At 45.0% G+C, this 11,628-nt stretch overlaps 1 protein-coding gene across 1 annotated transcript in view; it reads right to left on the bottom strand.

The window, feature by feature from the left end:
- Positions 1-10: 10 nt before the first annotated feature.
- Positions 11-11,628, bottom strand: part of LOC101174615 (sodium/potassium/calcium exchanger 3) — a 30,725-nt gene continuing 19,107 nt past the window's right edge. The window contains exons 4-17 of the mRNA XM_023963091.1: positions 11,027-11,101; positions 10,699-10,783; positions 10,501-10,604; positions 9,199-9,273; positions 9,096-9,121; positions 8,959-9,012; positions 8,688-8,815; positions 8,011-8,171; positions 7,030-7,261; positions 6,299-6,465; positions 2,854-2,968; positions 2,625-2,737; positions 2,113-2,178; positions 11-2,018 (exon numbers count right to left, since the gene is read on the bottom strand). Of these exons, the coding sequence (XP_023818859.1) occupies positions 1,869-2,018; positions 2,113-2,178; positions 2,625-2,737; positions 2,854-2,968; positions 6,299-6,465; positions 7,030-7,261; positions 8,011-8,171; positions 8,688-8,815; positions 8,959-9,012; positions 9,096-9,121; positions 9,199-9,273; positions 10,501-10,604; positions 10,699-10,783; positions 11,027-11,101 (1,551 nt within the window). The 3' untranslated portion in view covers positions 11-1,868. The remainder of the gene's footprint in view (positions 2,019-2,112; positions 2,179-2,624; positions 2,738-2,853; positions 2,969-6,298; positions 6,466-7,029; positions 7,262-8,010; positions 8,172-8,687; positions 8,816-8,958; positions 9,013-9,095; positions 9,122-9,198; positions 9,274-10,500; positions 10,605-10,698; positions 10,784-11,026; positions 11,102-11,628) is intronic.

Below are 11,628 nucleotides of genomic sequence, written 5' to 3'. Positions count from 1 at the left end.
GGGAAAGGCCTTCAGATTTGAAAACAGACACAAACATTTATTACAGCAGGAAAATGGAAATGACCTCTTTGTTTTTATAAAGTCATGACATCACAGCGTTTGATGCAAGTTCGCTGGTGCCTTCACTGACCCCTGTAAATGTGGCTGTTTGAGCCCAGAAACATGGTGGTGTTTATTGCACTGTTCAGGTATTTTCATGAGCACGTCCATAAATGTCACTGCAGCTGATGGAACCTTTGGAGCACAGCTTGATTCATGAAACAAACACTTTTTGAAATATGATAGAAAACAACAAAAGACGAATGAAAATGTCATTGAACGAAAAGTCACTGCAAACATACCGACACTCTGAAATAATTGAAAAATAAAAAAATACAAAAGTTCCCTGCTTATAACATGTTTTCTTAAATAATGTAGTGTTGTGTATAAAACTGTAGTGTAAACATGAATGTGTTTCTGCAGCTTCTCTGCTCTGTTCACGGTGGGGAAGGAGGGATCATGTGTCTGCTCTGTCATGCCAGAGATCTGAGCCCCTCAGTTTACTGGTGCATCCATGCCCCCCCTCCCCCCACAGCTATGGTCTATGTGGAAGTTGGACCTCCTGCTCCCTCAGCTAAGGACGTTTAAACATCTGGAGAGAACATCATCATAGTGAGGTGTTATAAGCGTATCCCACCAGCAGGAGACCCAGGACCCGCTGGAGAAATGGTCTCTCTGCTGGTCTGGGAATACCTTGGTATTCTCCTGGAGGAGCGAAGAGATGACTAAGATGGATGACATAGATGATAAATTCATGTGAGCCATTTACTGCATTTTCTCCTGTTCTATAACTTCCACTCCTAAGGCTGACATAATCAGAACATCATATCTGTGGTTACATGTTCTCTTATGTGCACACTGGGATTAGACTGGGATCCATCCATCCATCTTCAGAACTGCTAAATCCATTCAACGGGTTCTGAGCATGGATGGATGGCGCCTGCAGGAAGCTGCAGAAAACCCTGCGCATGCACGGGGAGAACATGCAAACTCCACACAGAAATGCCCGGGATTTGAACCAGGGCCTTGTCACTGTGAAGTGAGAGCGCTAACCTCTGAACGCTAACCTGTTCAAATTAAAACCCTTTCAAAATGTTCACTTTGCTGTAATTCTGCAGGAATGTTTGCGTAACATTTTTGGACATAATTTTATCGTCATCTTTATTGTAAAGTTGAGAATCTTTGATGGCCAGAAATCCTCAGTGTGCTTGCTGGAAGTGCGTGCATGCTCCCTGACTGCACATCATCATCGCGGACGGAGGATTCCAGTGTTTTTTCAGATCCCACAGCAGATTGTCTCTCAATTCAGAACTAAGCCTATTGCACATCAGAAATCCCAACCTGCTCTTTGTAAACGTCAGTATTTACACAAGAAACACAAAAACACCTTTTCAACGGTTCTTTGTCTCTAGTTTGTTCAAGCTAATCCACAAATCAGAAGTGCCTGAGGTCCAGCAACACGCCATGAGGAACAACAAACGTGCAGGAGGACTGGGACTCCAGGTGACGAGCATCAAAACCCTCCACATATCACATAAAGTCTGTGAACCCTGCAGGTCTGCTTCTCCAAACAGGCTTGGAGGTCCTGCAGCTCCGCCCTCCTCATCCTCAGACCAAGACAGGAGCCACTCCTCCACCTGCACTGAAGTGATGCTTCAGACCTTTGACACAAGCCGCAGTGGACGCTTCATATCACAAGCACCACCTCACAATCAGCATCACCGGCTGGTCCAGCAAACATCTGTGAGGAAACGCTTTGGAGATGCTGCGTTTTTAAAAAAGGGAGGGGGATTTTACAGTGGGAGGCTCTGTGCTTTGGGGGGGGTGCCTCAGTTATCCTGGCAGGTCGGCAGGTTAACAAAGGTGAAGATGTTGTACTCGATGAGGCAGGAGAAGCACAGGAAGACCAAGTAAAGCAGGAGACAGCAGACGCCCAGACGTTTGTCCAGAGTCCATTTGTTCAGGTGGACCCCCAGGACCTGAGGACGGGAGGAGAGGAGATGTTTAAAGAAGCAGAGGCTCAATGTTCAGAGAAGCAGAAAACGGCTGGAGCCGAGGGAACTGTAAACTCACGGTGAGAAACACAGACCCCAGCAGAAGCCCCACTGAGAAGATGAGCCCTTTGCTGTTGAGTTTGATCTGCAAAAGACACATGGAGGATCAGTCCTGCTACAGGAGGCCTGATGCTTTCTGTCTGCAGTGACGCTACTGCGGGCTAGTTCATCAAGGACAAACACTGATGGCTCTTCCAGTCTTCTGTCTTGGTTAGAGAACAAGAAGCTTAAAACTGGCTCATGAAGTATTTTAATTCCCAACTGATTCTGGTTGAGCTTCAAGGCTCTAGTTCTTTGGGTTCTTCTGTGTTAGAATGCAGAGTATGGACAAGGTCAAATCCGGTTTGTGGTTCTGACTGCAGGAGTCAGACTTCAGCCTGTGGCCCGGATGAATCAGCTCCTCCATCATCTGAGCCTCTTTGAAAAATCAACAATTCAAAACTTTTTATTGACTTCCTTCCTAAGAAAGTAAAGTGTTGGCACCAAGAGGCGGAGCCTAGCCCTGGGCTCAAAGATGAAGGTGAGACCTACGTCTGAGCCATAGTTGATGGCCAAAGTCTTGAGGGCCCACGGAAGACCAAGCCCCACCAGGATATCAAACACATTACTGCCAATGGAGTTGGAGACCGCCATGTCCCCCATCCCTGAGCACACATATGGAAATGTGATGGACGAGAGAAAAAGAACATGAGAGGACCATCAGGAAGCACTCAGGCGCGTCCCAGACTGTCGGGAAGCAAAGCCGTCTTCCTTAGATTACCTTGACGTGCCACAATCAGGCTGGCCATGCAGTCAGGAACGCTGGTGCCGGCTGCCAGGAAGGTGATGCCCATGATCACATCAGGAATGCCGAGAGTGAAACCGATGACCGTCACCTAAAGACACGGCGAGGTCAGGCCAGAGGGAAATGCACAAAATTAATATTTTAAGGGTTAACATGATCAATTTTTCAGACCGTTTCTTAAAAGCAGACCTGCCTGACCCACAGGGGGGTGCAGGGCACTTCAAGTTGCAAAAAAGGAGAGTCTGGAATTGAACTTCCATCCCTATACAGTGGTGGACAAAATAGTTGGTACCCCTCAGTTAAAGAAAGAAAGTCCACAATGCTCACTAAAATGACTTAAAACGTTCAAAAGTAACAATAAATTAAAATGTATTGATAATTAAATAATCAAAATCAGCCATTACATTTGAGTTGTTGATTAACAGACTTATTAAAAAGATAAACTAATGAAATAGGGCTGGACAAAAATGATACCAATAACTTAATATTTTGTTGCAATCCATGCAATGAAACTGTTTCTGTATTTGTCAATGAGCCTTCTGGACCGGTCCACAGGTATTTTGGCCCACTCCTCATGAGCAAACTGCTCCAGTTGTCTCAGGTTTGATGGGTGTCTTCTCCAAATGGCATGTTTCAGCTCCTTCCACTGATGTTCAATGGGATTCAGATCTGGGCTCATAGAAGGCCACTTCAGAATAGTCCAACGCTTTTCTCTCAGCCATTCTTGGGGGTTTTTGGCTGTGTGTTTTGGATCTTTGTCCTGTTGGAAGACCCATGACCTCCCACTGAGACCAAGCTTTCTGACACTAGGCAGCACATTTCTATCCAGAATGCCTTGATAATCTGGAGATTTCATTTGATCTTGTACAACTTCAAGACACCCTGTGTCAGATGCAGCAAAGCAGCCCCAAAACAGAACGGAGCCTCCTCCATGTTTCACAGTAGGGACAGTGTTCTTTTGGTTGGATGCATCATTTTTGAGTCTACCAACATAGAACTGATGTGCCTTACCAAAAAGCTCCAGTTTTGTCTCATCTGTCCAAAGGACATTTTCCCAGAAGCTTTGTGGCTTGTCAACATGCATTTTTCCAAATTCCAGTCTGGCTTTTTTCTGATTTCCTTTCAACAGTGGGGTCCTCCTTGGTCATCTCCCATGAAGTCCACTCTGGCTTAAACAACCACGAATGGTGTGATCTGACACTGATGTACCTTGATCTAGGAGTTCACCTTTAATGTCTTTGGAGGTTGTTCTGGGCTCTTTGGATACAGTTCCAACTATCCGTCTCCTCAATTTGTCATCAATTTTCCCCTTACGGCCACGTCCAGGGAGGTTGGCTACTGTCCCGTGGGTCTTAAACTTCTGAATAATATGTGCCACTGTGGTCACAGGAACTTCACGCTGCTTAGAGATGGTTTTATAGCCTTTACCTTTACAATGTTTGTCTATAATTTTGTTTCTTATGTCCTGGGACAATTCTCTCCTTGACTTTCTGTTGTCCATGTTCAGTGTGGTTCATACCTTTTCACCAAACAGCACCGTGACTATTTGTCTCCCTTTAAATAAGCAGACTGACTGATTATGGGTTTGAAAACAGCTGTGATGTCAATGAAAGGACATACCTGAGTTTATCATGACCCCCGGGGCAATTAGTTCTCAGTCTTTTATGGAGGTACCATCATTTTTGTCCAGGCCTATTTCATTAGTTTGTTTTTTTAAATAATTCTGTTAATCAACAACTCAAAAGTAATGGCTGATTTTGATTATTTAATTATCAATACATTTTAATTTATTGTTACTTTTGAACGTTTTAAGTCATTTCAGTGAGCATTGTGGACTTTCTTTCTTTAACTGAGGGGTACCAACTATTTTGTCCACCACTGGATGTGGTAAATAACTTAGCGGCACACTGGTTGTAAAACACCGTTCTAGAAGTTTTCCAGCCTCAACCAGCTAGGTCCTTCTGGAGCCTGAGCCTGCTACATTCTCAATGTGGAAACTGGCCTTATTTTATGCTGTTATGTGCCAGTTAGCTTTCTGGGATCTAAAGCTTTGGAGACAGTTGATCATGCTGTCTTGAAAGACAGATTACTTAGCCTTGGACTTTCTGAACATGCGGTTGCTCAAACTACATAACAGAATTCAGTGCATTAAATGTAAAGACTCTTCTTCAGAATTACTCATCATCCAAAAAGGAGTGCAGCAGAGTTCCAGTTTTAGGCCTCCTTTTATTTATTCTCTATATTGATGACTTTGGTCAAAATGTCTCAAAGCTAACTTGGGCTTCTATGCTGATGACACAGTTATCTATTGTTGTGAATCTTCTCTCACTGAGGTCATAGAAACCCTACAGAAAGCCCTTGTTGCTGTCCAAAACTCACTTCTTCAGCTCAAACCAGTTCATAGTTCGGAGAAGTCAAAATTAATATATTTGTCCAATGAAAAATCCCTCCTACTATCCCAGTAGTCACCACACTTGAGCAAGATGTTTCATAAGTACAAGTACCTTGGTGTATTATTTGATGAATCCTTCAATTGAAAACCTTGAAAGCTAAAACACATGATGGGTTTCTTTTAGTGATAAAAGTTGTTTTGTTTTTTTGAAGCAAAATAGCATCTTCTACATTCAACTTTGTTGTTCTACATTATGTGCATCTTCATGATCAGAATGCCTCTTCCTCAGGCCTTCAAATGCTGGCCAGTGTTTACCATTCCTCTTTATGGTTCATAACCAACTGCAAAGCACTGACACATCATTGTGAACTACACAAACGAGTGAAATGTCCTTCTCTCTCCACTAGGAGGCAGAACCATTTTCATTGATGAGTCTTCAGCTTGATCACTGCCTCCCTATATCCACACATTACTAATACTGTAATATTTATGATTCACTGTTTGATTTTTAGAATTTAAATTTCTTACAAACATTTTGTTTAATTGCTTTATGGTTTTAATCTATTAACCCTTGTGCTATCTTAGATGACCCCCCCCTTCCATTGACGTGTTCTCCCTACCATGACAAAGGTGGATAAAGGTGGAAAGATTTCATGTAATCCATGGACACCAGTGAAGATCACAAATCATTGAAGAAAAAAGGTTCAGAGCTCTGTCTAGCGGGTCTAGATGACCCAACTCCCAATGTTAAAGTGCCTAGGATAGCACAAGGGTTAATGTGTCTGTGAGTCATAAACTGACTCTGGCTGCATCTTGGCCAAAAGGGATTTTAATTTCAATGGGAATCTGCTGGTTAATACAGGCTAATACTAATAATCGTAAATAGTCAGGGAGGCTGTGGTCACATTCCCAGAGGGCTTTGGTTCAAGGAGGCGTCTGTGAAACCACCAGGAACAGCCCTAGACACTGCTGTGAGCCTCAAACATCAACCCAGTTTGTTCTAAGACTGTCTCGCTAGTCTCTTCATACCATCCAGACCATGATGTAGGAAAGGCCTGCAATCCACAGGGTGGAGGACACGAAGGACAGCATGAAGCACTTCTCCCAGCGGGGGGAGGAGCAGTTTGGGATGGTCAGGTAAAACAGCAGACTGAGGGGCCAGGCCAGCAGCCACTTCAGTTTGTTCAGCAGACCTCCTGCAGGGGGCGACACAGAGCTCAACTCTAAGTATTCACTGGTTCAAATGAACTTTTTAACACAGAGAAGTTGCTGGCAACCCCTAAATAACCCACGCTCTTGGACCTACTGGATCTCCTCAACTGTTGAAGCAATGAATGTGAATGAGCTGATTCTGAGGCATCAATATGCAACACATCACTACCGACAGAATCAGCTGATTTACGTTGATTGTGTCAACACTTCGATGCTGTAAGGATTTTTATTTCAGCGCAAAGCCGCTTCAGAATCCGCTGGGATGACGTTAATCGTTTCCATGGTTGAAGAGTTACGGCAGTTAAAAGAATGTCATCGTCCTTTGACGACTGTTTCAAGTCATTCTTTGACTTTGTTAAACTCCCCCTCCCCTGCTGAACCCCATCCACCTACCACCCCCCACCTCTTGTAATCACACAATATCTGACCTGAGAGGGCGGGGGGGGGGGTAATGCCCCCACATTTATGAGAAGCTCCTCAACTTAAAGTAATTTGTAGTTTTGTCTTGGTAATCCAAATTCAGGTGGTGGAGTCAACTAGGAGCCTACCTGGGCAGTGTAAAGGTACAAAGGGTCCCTCTCCATCCTCCTCCTCTTCCTCCTCCTCTTCGTCATTGCCATTCTTCTCATCCTCCATTTGGAGCCCTGCCTCCTGGTCGCTGTGCCGGATGCTGAGGCGCCTCTCAGCTGCAGAGCGGCCGGTCTTTGTGCCCCGCCGGCCTTTAGAGGGGACGTCCGAGTCTCCGTTGGTCAGAGTCCGGGTGTTGATCAGCCGCTGTCTCTGTGTGGCAGACAAACCAGCCGTGCTATGAAGACCAGTTCAGCAACGTTCCACCACATTCTACTGTTGGCTGTCGTTTTTCAGAACAGGTAGGAGATCTAGCTGGAGGAACCAGAGAGCCTCATGACTTGATCTAAGATGCTTGTTGTTTTGGCTCTCAACAGGAATTCAGCGTCCTGTGTTGGTTCACATGAAAGTCCAGCAGCTGAATGTGAAAACACAGCTGGTGTTTCTGCAGTCAGACAGACTGTGTGCTGTAAGAGACGGAAACCAGAACTTGACAGGAATGTCTTTCTGAGAGCTGAATGTGAATGTTCATTCTAGAAACTCTGAGCTATGCCGCTACTTATGCTACCCATCCTCCTCCACAAGTGTGATTGTTGCAGTCACTGACATGTGGAGGGATGTGGAAAAAGCTGGGGGGTATCGTTTTTGCAAATGCTGAAAGACGCATTACACAAACAAAAGTGATTGAAACATGTATTTTTGATCCTTTCACTCTGCTCTTCTCATTTGCTCTCATTCTGCCCCCACCTGCCCCCCATAGAAAATGATGGAGCTCCGCCCCTGATTGTCCCTCTGTCTTTTGGATTTTGCTAGGTTTGGTGGTTGCATGGAAGCATTCAGGAGCAGCTCCAACATCAGGCTTGTCCTGAAACTGTTTCTCCAGCTCAGACTGAGCATGCTGCTGCTGAAGCTGATGTGTGGTTCCGGATGAAACACAGACATTGGTTGGAAGCTGCCCCCACCTCAGTGATGATCATGCGTGACGCCATGGTGAGGCGGGTTCTGGGGGAGAAATGACTGGTGATCATGATCCTCATTCCTGCCTCAGAAAAGGACAGCTGGTGTGGGAACGCCAACAACAGCTCGTCCACCATCAGCACCGACACCTTCCTTTGGTGGTTTGCTGTTGGGCACACACACAGACACACACACACACACACCGTGTGAAGTCAGACTTTCATTTTGCAGCCTTTAATCACATCTCAGAAGATCCTCAACACACTTGACTCGGTGGCTCCGGGACCTGAAACATTTGGGTTTGCGGCCTTGCTCAAAGGCATTGTGCAGCAAGGTTAGAAGTGGTGGCTGCTGCGCTTGTGTCCCTGTCAAATCGTTTTGTCCTTTTGGTAACAAGACTTGAACTAGTGATCACTGGGCTGGAGGAGAGCAGGGATTTTAGGGAACAGAACATGAAGATGCCCCCCTCCACACACATAATTGGATGGAAGGTGACTTTAACATAATCTTAATGTTTTTGACCAAAAGTTTTAAGACAGATCCTAATTCTGAAGAACATCTTGTGGTATTCATGCATGCTTGTTTCACAAAGAGACTTCAAAGGTGTTCTGATCCATCAGGCCACAAACTGAAACAAAATACAGAGCGACGGCTAAGACACACCTGCACCGAGGAAGCTCACCTTTCTTCAGCAGCACTGCTGTGGCGTCACAGCCATCATCCAGTTCAGCGCTGCCGGCGGCACCGTTCTTCAAACCGGATGGGCTTTTCTTCTGACTCTCCAGAAAACGAACAATGTGAGAATTCATCCTGAAATAAAGGTCACGTCTGAGCATCAGGAGCCTCACAAGAAGGCTAAAGACCAATGTCCTTGTTTCTGATCAAACGTGGGTGGCTTGATGATGAGGATCTTTGTCAGGCTTTAACTCATGATGAAGACGAGTCTGACTTACTTCATGATCAAAATGTAGACGAAGTACATCAGAACCAGCGTGAGAGCTTCCCACCTGAAACAGACTCACCTGTTAAACATGGATTCACTGATGAAATAAAGAGCATTAAAAGTTCAAGAATTCAAATCTGAGCTCACCACACCACCTTCTCGTCATAGATGAACTGTGATACACAGAGTCAGGGGTTACAACACTGGACTCCCGTGAGAGCTGGTTGAAATAGTTGAGTCCTGTTCTTACCACAATGAGGGCTGAGATGGACATGGTGTAGTAAGTAGAGTCTCTGAGCAGAGGCCAGCAGGACAGACGGATGGTCTATAACACAGACAGAACACCGTGAGGCGACAGGTTACCCGACCACAGCAGCCGTCCTGATAGGGAACATCTGTCTGGTGTCTACATCATTCATCCAGGTGATGGAACCCCGTCTGTGTGGCTCCTCTGAATTCCTGTTTATGAGTTGGAATCAAACCAAAGGTACCAAACAGTGCAGTTCATCAATCAACCACTAGAGGCTGGCATCAGAAGTGACCAACGTCCCATTGACTCCTGTGTTAAACAGTCCAACTTTGCACCCAAAGGTAACTTGTGTTCAGTCTGGTTAAATAATGGTTTAGGTGTTTGTTTCTTTATTTTTTTATTTTTTTTTTTACTGTCTGATCCAATAGGCCATTCTCAAAATGATGGTGGAGATAACTGGGTATTATCAGAATAGCAGAGTCCTGTGGATGAGGAAAGAGATTATCGGTCCAGTTCATGAGTCTGTGGTCAACAGATGGAAATAGCTTCCTGATGGGGCTCCCCAGCTGCTTTTAGGTTCATGTTCAGCTTTATCCCGTGTGCTATCTTAGATGACCCTCCCCCTTCCATTGACGTGTTCTCCCTACCATGACAAAGGTGGATAAAGGTGGAAAGATTTCACGTAATCCATGGACACCAGTGAAGATCACAAATCATTGAAGAAAAAAGGTTCAGAGCACTGTCTAGTGGGTCTAGATGACCCAACTCCCAATAGTAACCCTTGCTATCCAAGGCACTTTACCATTGGGAGTTGGGTCATCTAGACCCACTAGACAGTGCTCTGAACCTTTTTTCTTCAATGATTTGTGATCTTCACTGGTGTCCATGGATTACATGAAATCTTTCCACCTTTATCCACCTTTGTCATGGTAGGGAGAACACGTCAATGTAAGGGGGGGTCATCTAAGACAGCACAAGGGGTAAACTAACTTTTAATTGGTGTCTTCAATGCTGCACTCTCAGTGTTTGATTCATTAAGCTTTGTTGTATTTTATTTAATCTCCCAGTAAACTGTAAAACCTTTTCTCTGTAAATCTCTTTGCAATCTTTGACACCTGCCATTCTGTTTCTCTAAGTCATAATTCAATCCATCCATCTTCTGTACTCATTTCTTCCAGCTCCGGTCACAGGGTTGCATGAGCTTATCCAACTCCTGAAGGGCAAAGGCAGGATTCACCCTGCACAGTCAGTCAGTCCATTACAAAAATGATCAGCTCAGTTTCAGAGTTTTACAGTAATCACCTGCAGGCTGAACAAGCCGCACACTCCAATAATACAGAGAATGTTGAAGACAGCAGAGCCCACAATGGTGCCGACGCCCACGTCGCCTTTGGTGATGAACACGCCTGACAGGAAGAAAAGAGCAGTTGGAGTTCTTAAACATGAAGCAGTTTCCATGGAGGTTGGAAAGATGCATGAGATGACAGGAAAGCTGCTCACCGATGATGGAGGTGAAGAGCTCAGGCGCCGAACTGCCAGCTGCCATGAAGGTGGCTCCTGCAACATCCTCACTCATTTGAAGATGCTGAAAGGGGGGCAGAGAGGGGTTTCCCCCATTGTCGTCTATCACAGGACTTCAGTTAGGCTGAGTCTAAGTTCCACCTTAGGATCAAACTCATGAACAGATAAGTTTGGACCAGAGATGTAGGAACCAAAACAGTTTTCTTGAAGCCTTTTGTTGGCAGAGTCAGACCGTAAAACCCATGCACAAAGGGGCGGGGCCAACTGAGAAACTTGAGGTGGTAAATGACAGAAACTGCTGTCTTACCTCACATATCTTTTCTAGGGAGGGCACAAAGTAGTCATCGCAGACCAAAGCCAGCGCATAGAACATGTAAACTGTCTGCAGGGACAGAAACAAGAGGGGGGGACAGAAAGGAATAAAATGAAATCTGGAAATATGTAAAGAATTAAAACAAATCTTTGTTTAAAATAGTTTGAAGAACTGACCCACAATAAGATTATGATCAAACACAGCAACTTTATTGACGTTTTTTTGCTCCTATTGGAGACGCTGAGCGTCACGGTCAAAATGGACCAGATGACTCAGGATGGTGATGACCCACAAGTTTTTTCTGAAAGCAATTGATCTGTTGATCCAGAGAGGGGCAGGGGGCTCAGAGGGCACCGGTTATCGGCTGCAGTGTGAATGCAGTCCAGAAGCTCTTTTGTCTGGGATGTTTGTTCATCTGGAGCTCTTTATGGGAACTTTATATCTCTCCGACATTGTTCTTTTTGATTGGCTGAGGTTCCTCCCACCTTATCTGGGGTGTTTTAAGATGTGAAAAAGTACCTGTGCAGGTGTTACATCATCCATGGCTCCAGTGAAAGCTGGAGACAAACATTTTAGTTACAGATATACCCAGGACT

Source organism: Oryzias latipes, chromosome 15 (assembly GCF_002234675.1).
Source record: "Oryzias latipes chromosome 15, ASM223467v1".
Classification (NCBI taxonomy): Eukaryota; Metazoa; Chordata; class Actinopteri; order Beloniformes; family Adrianichthyidae; genus Oryzias; species Oryzias latipes.
The sequence above is the reverse complement of the archived record's forward strand: the minus strand, read 5'-3'. Positions and strand labels throughout refer to the sequence as shown.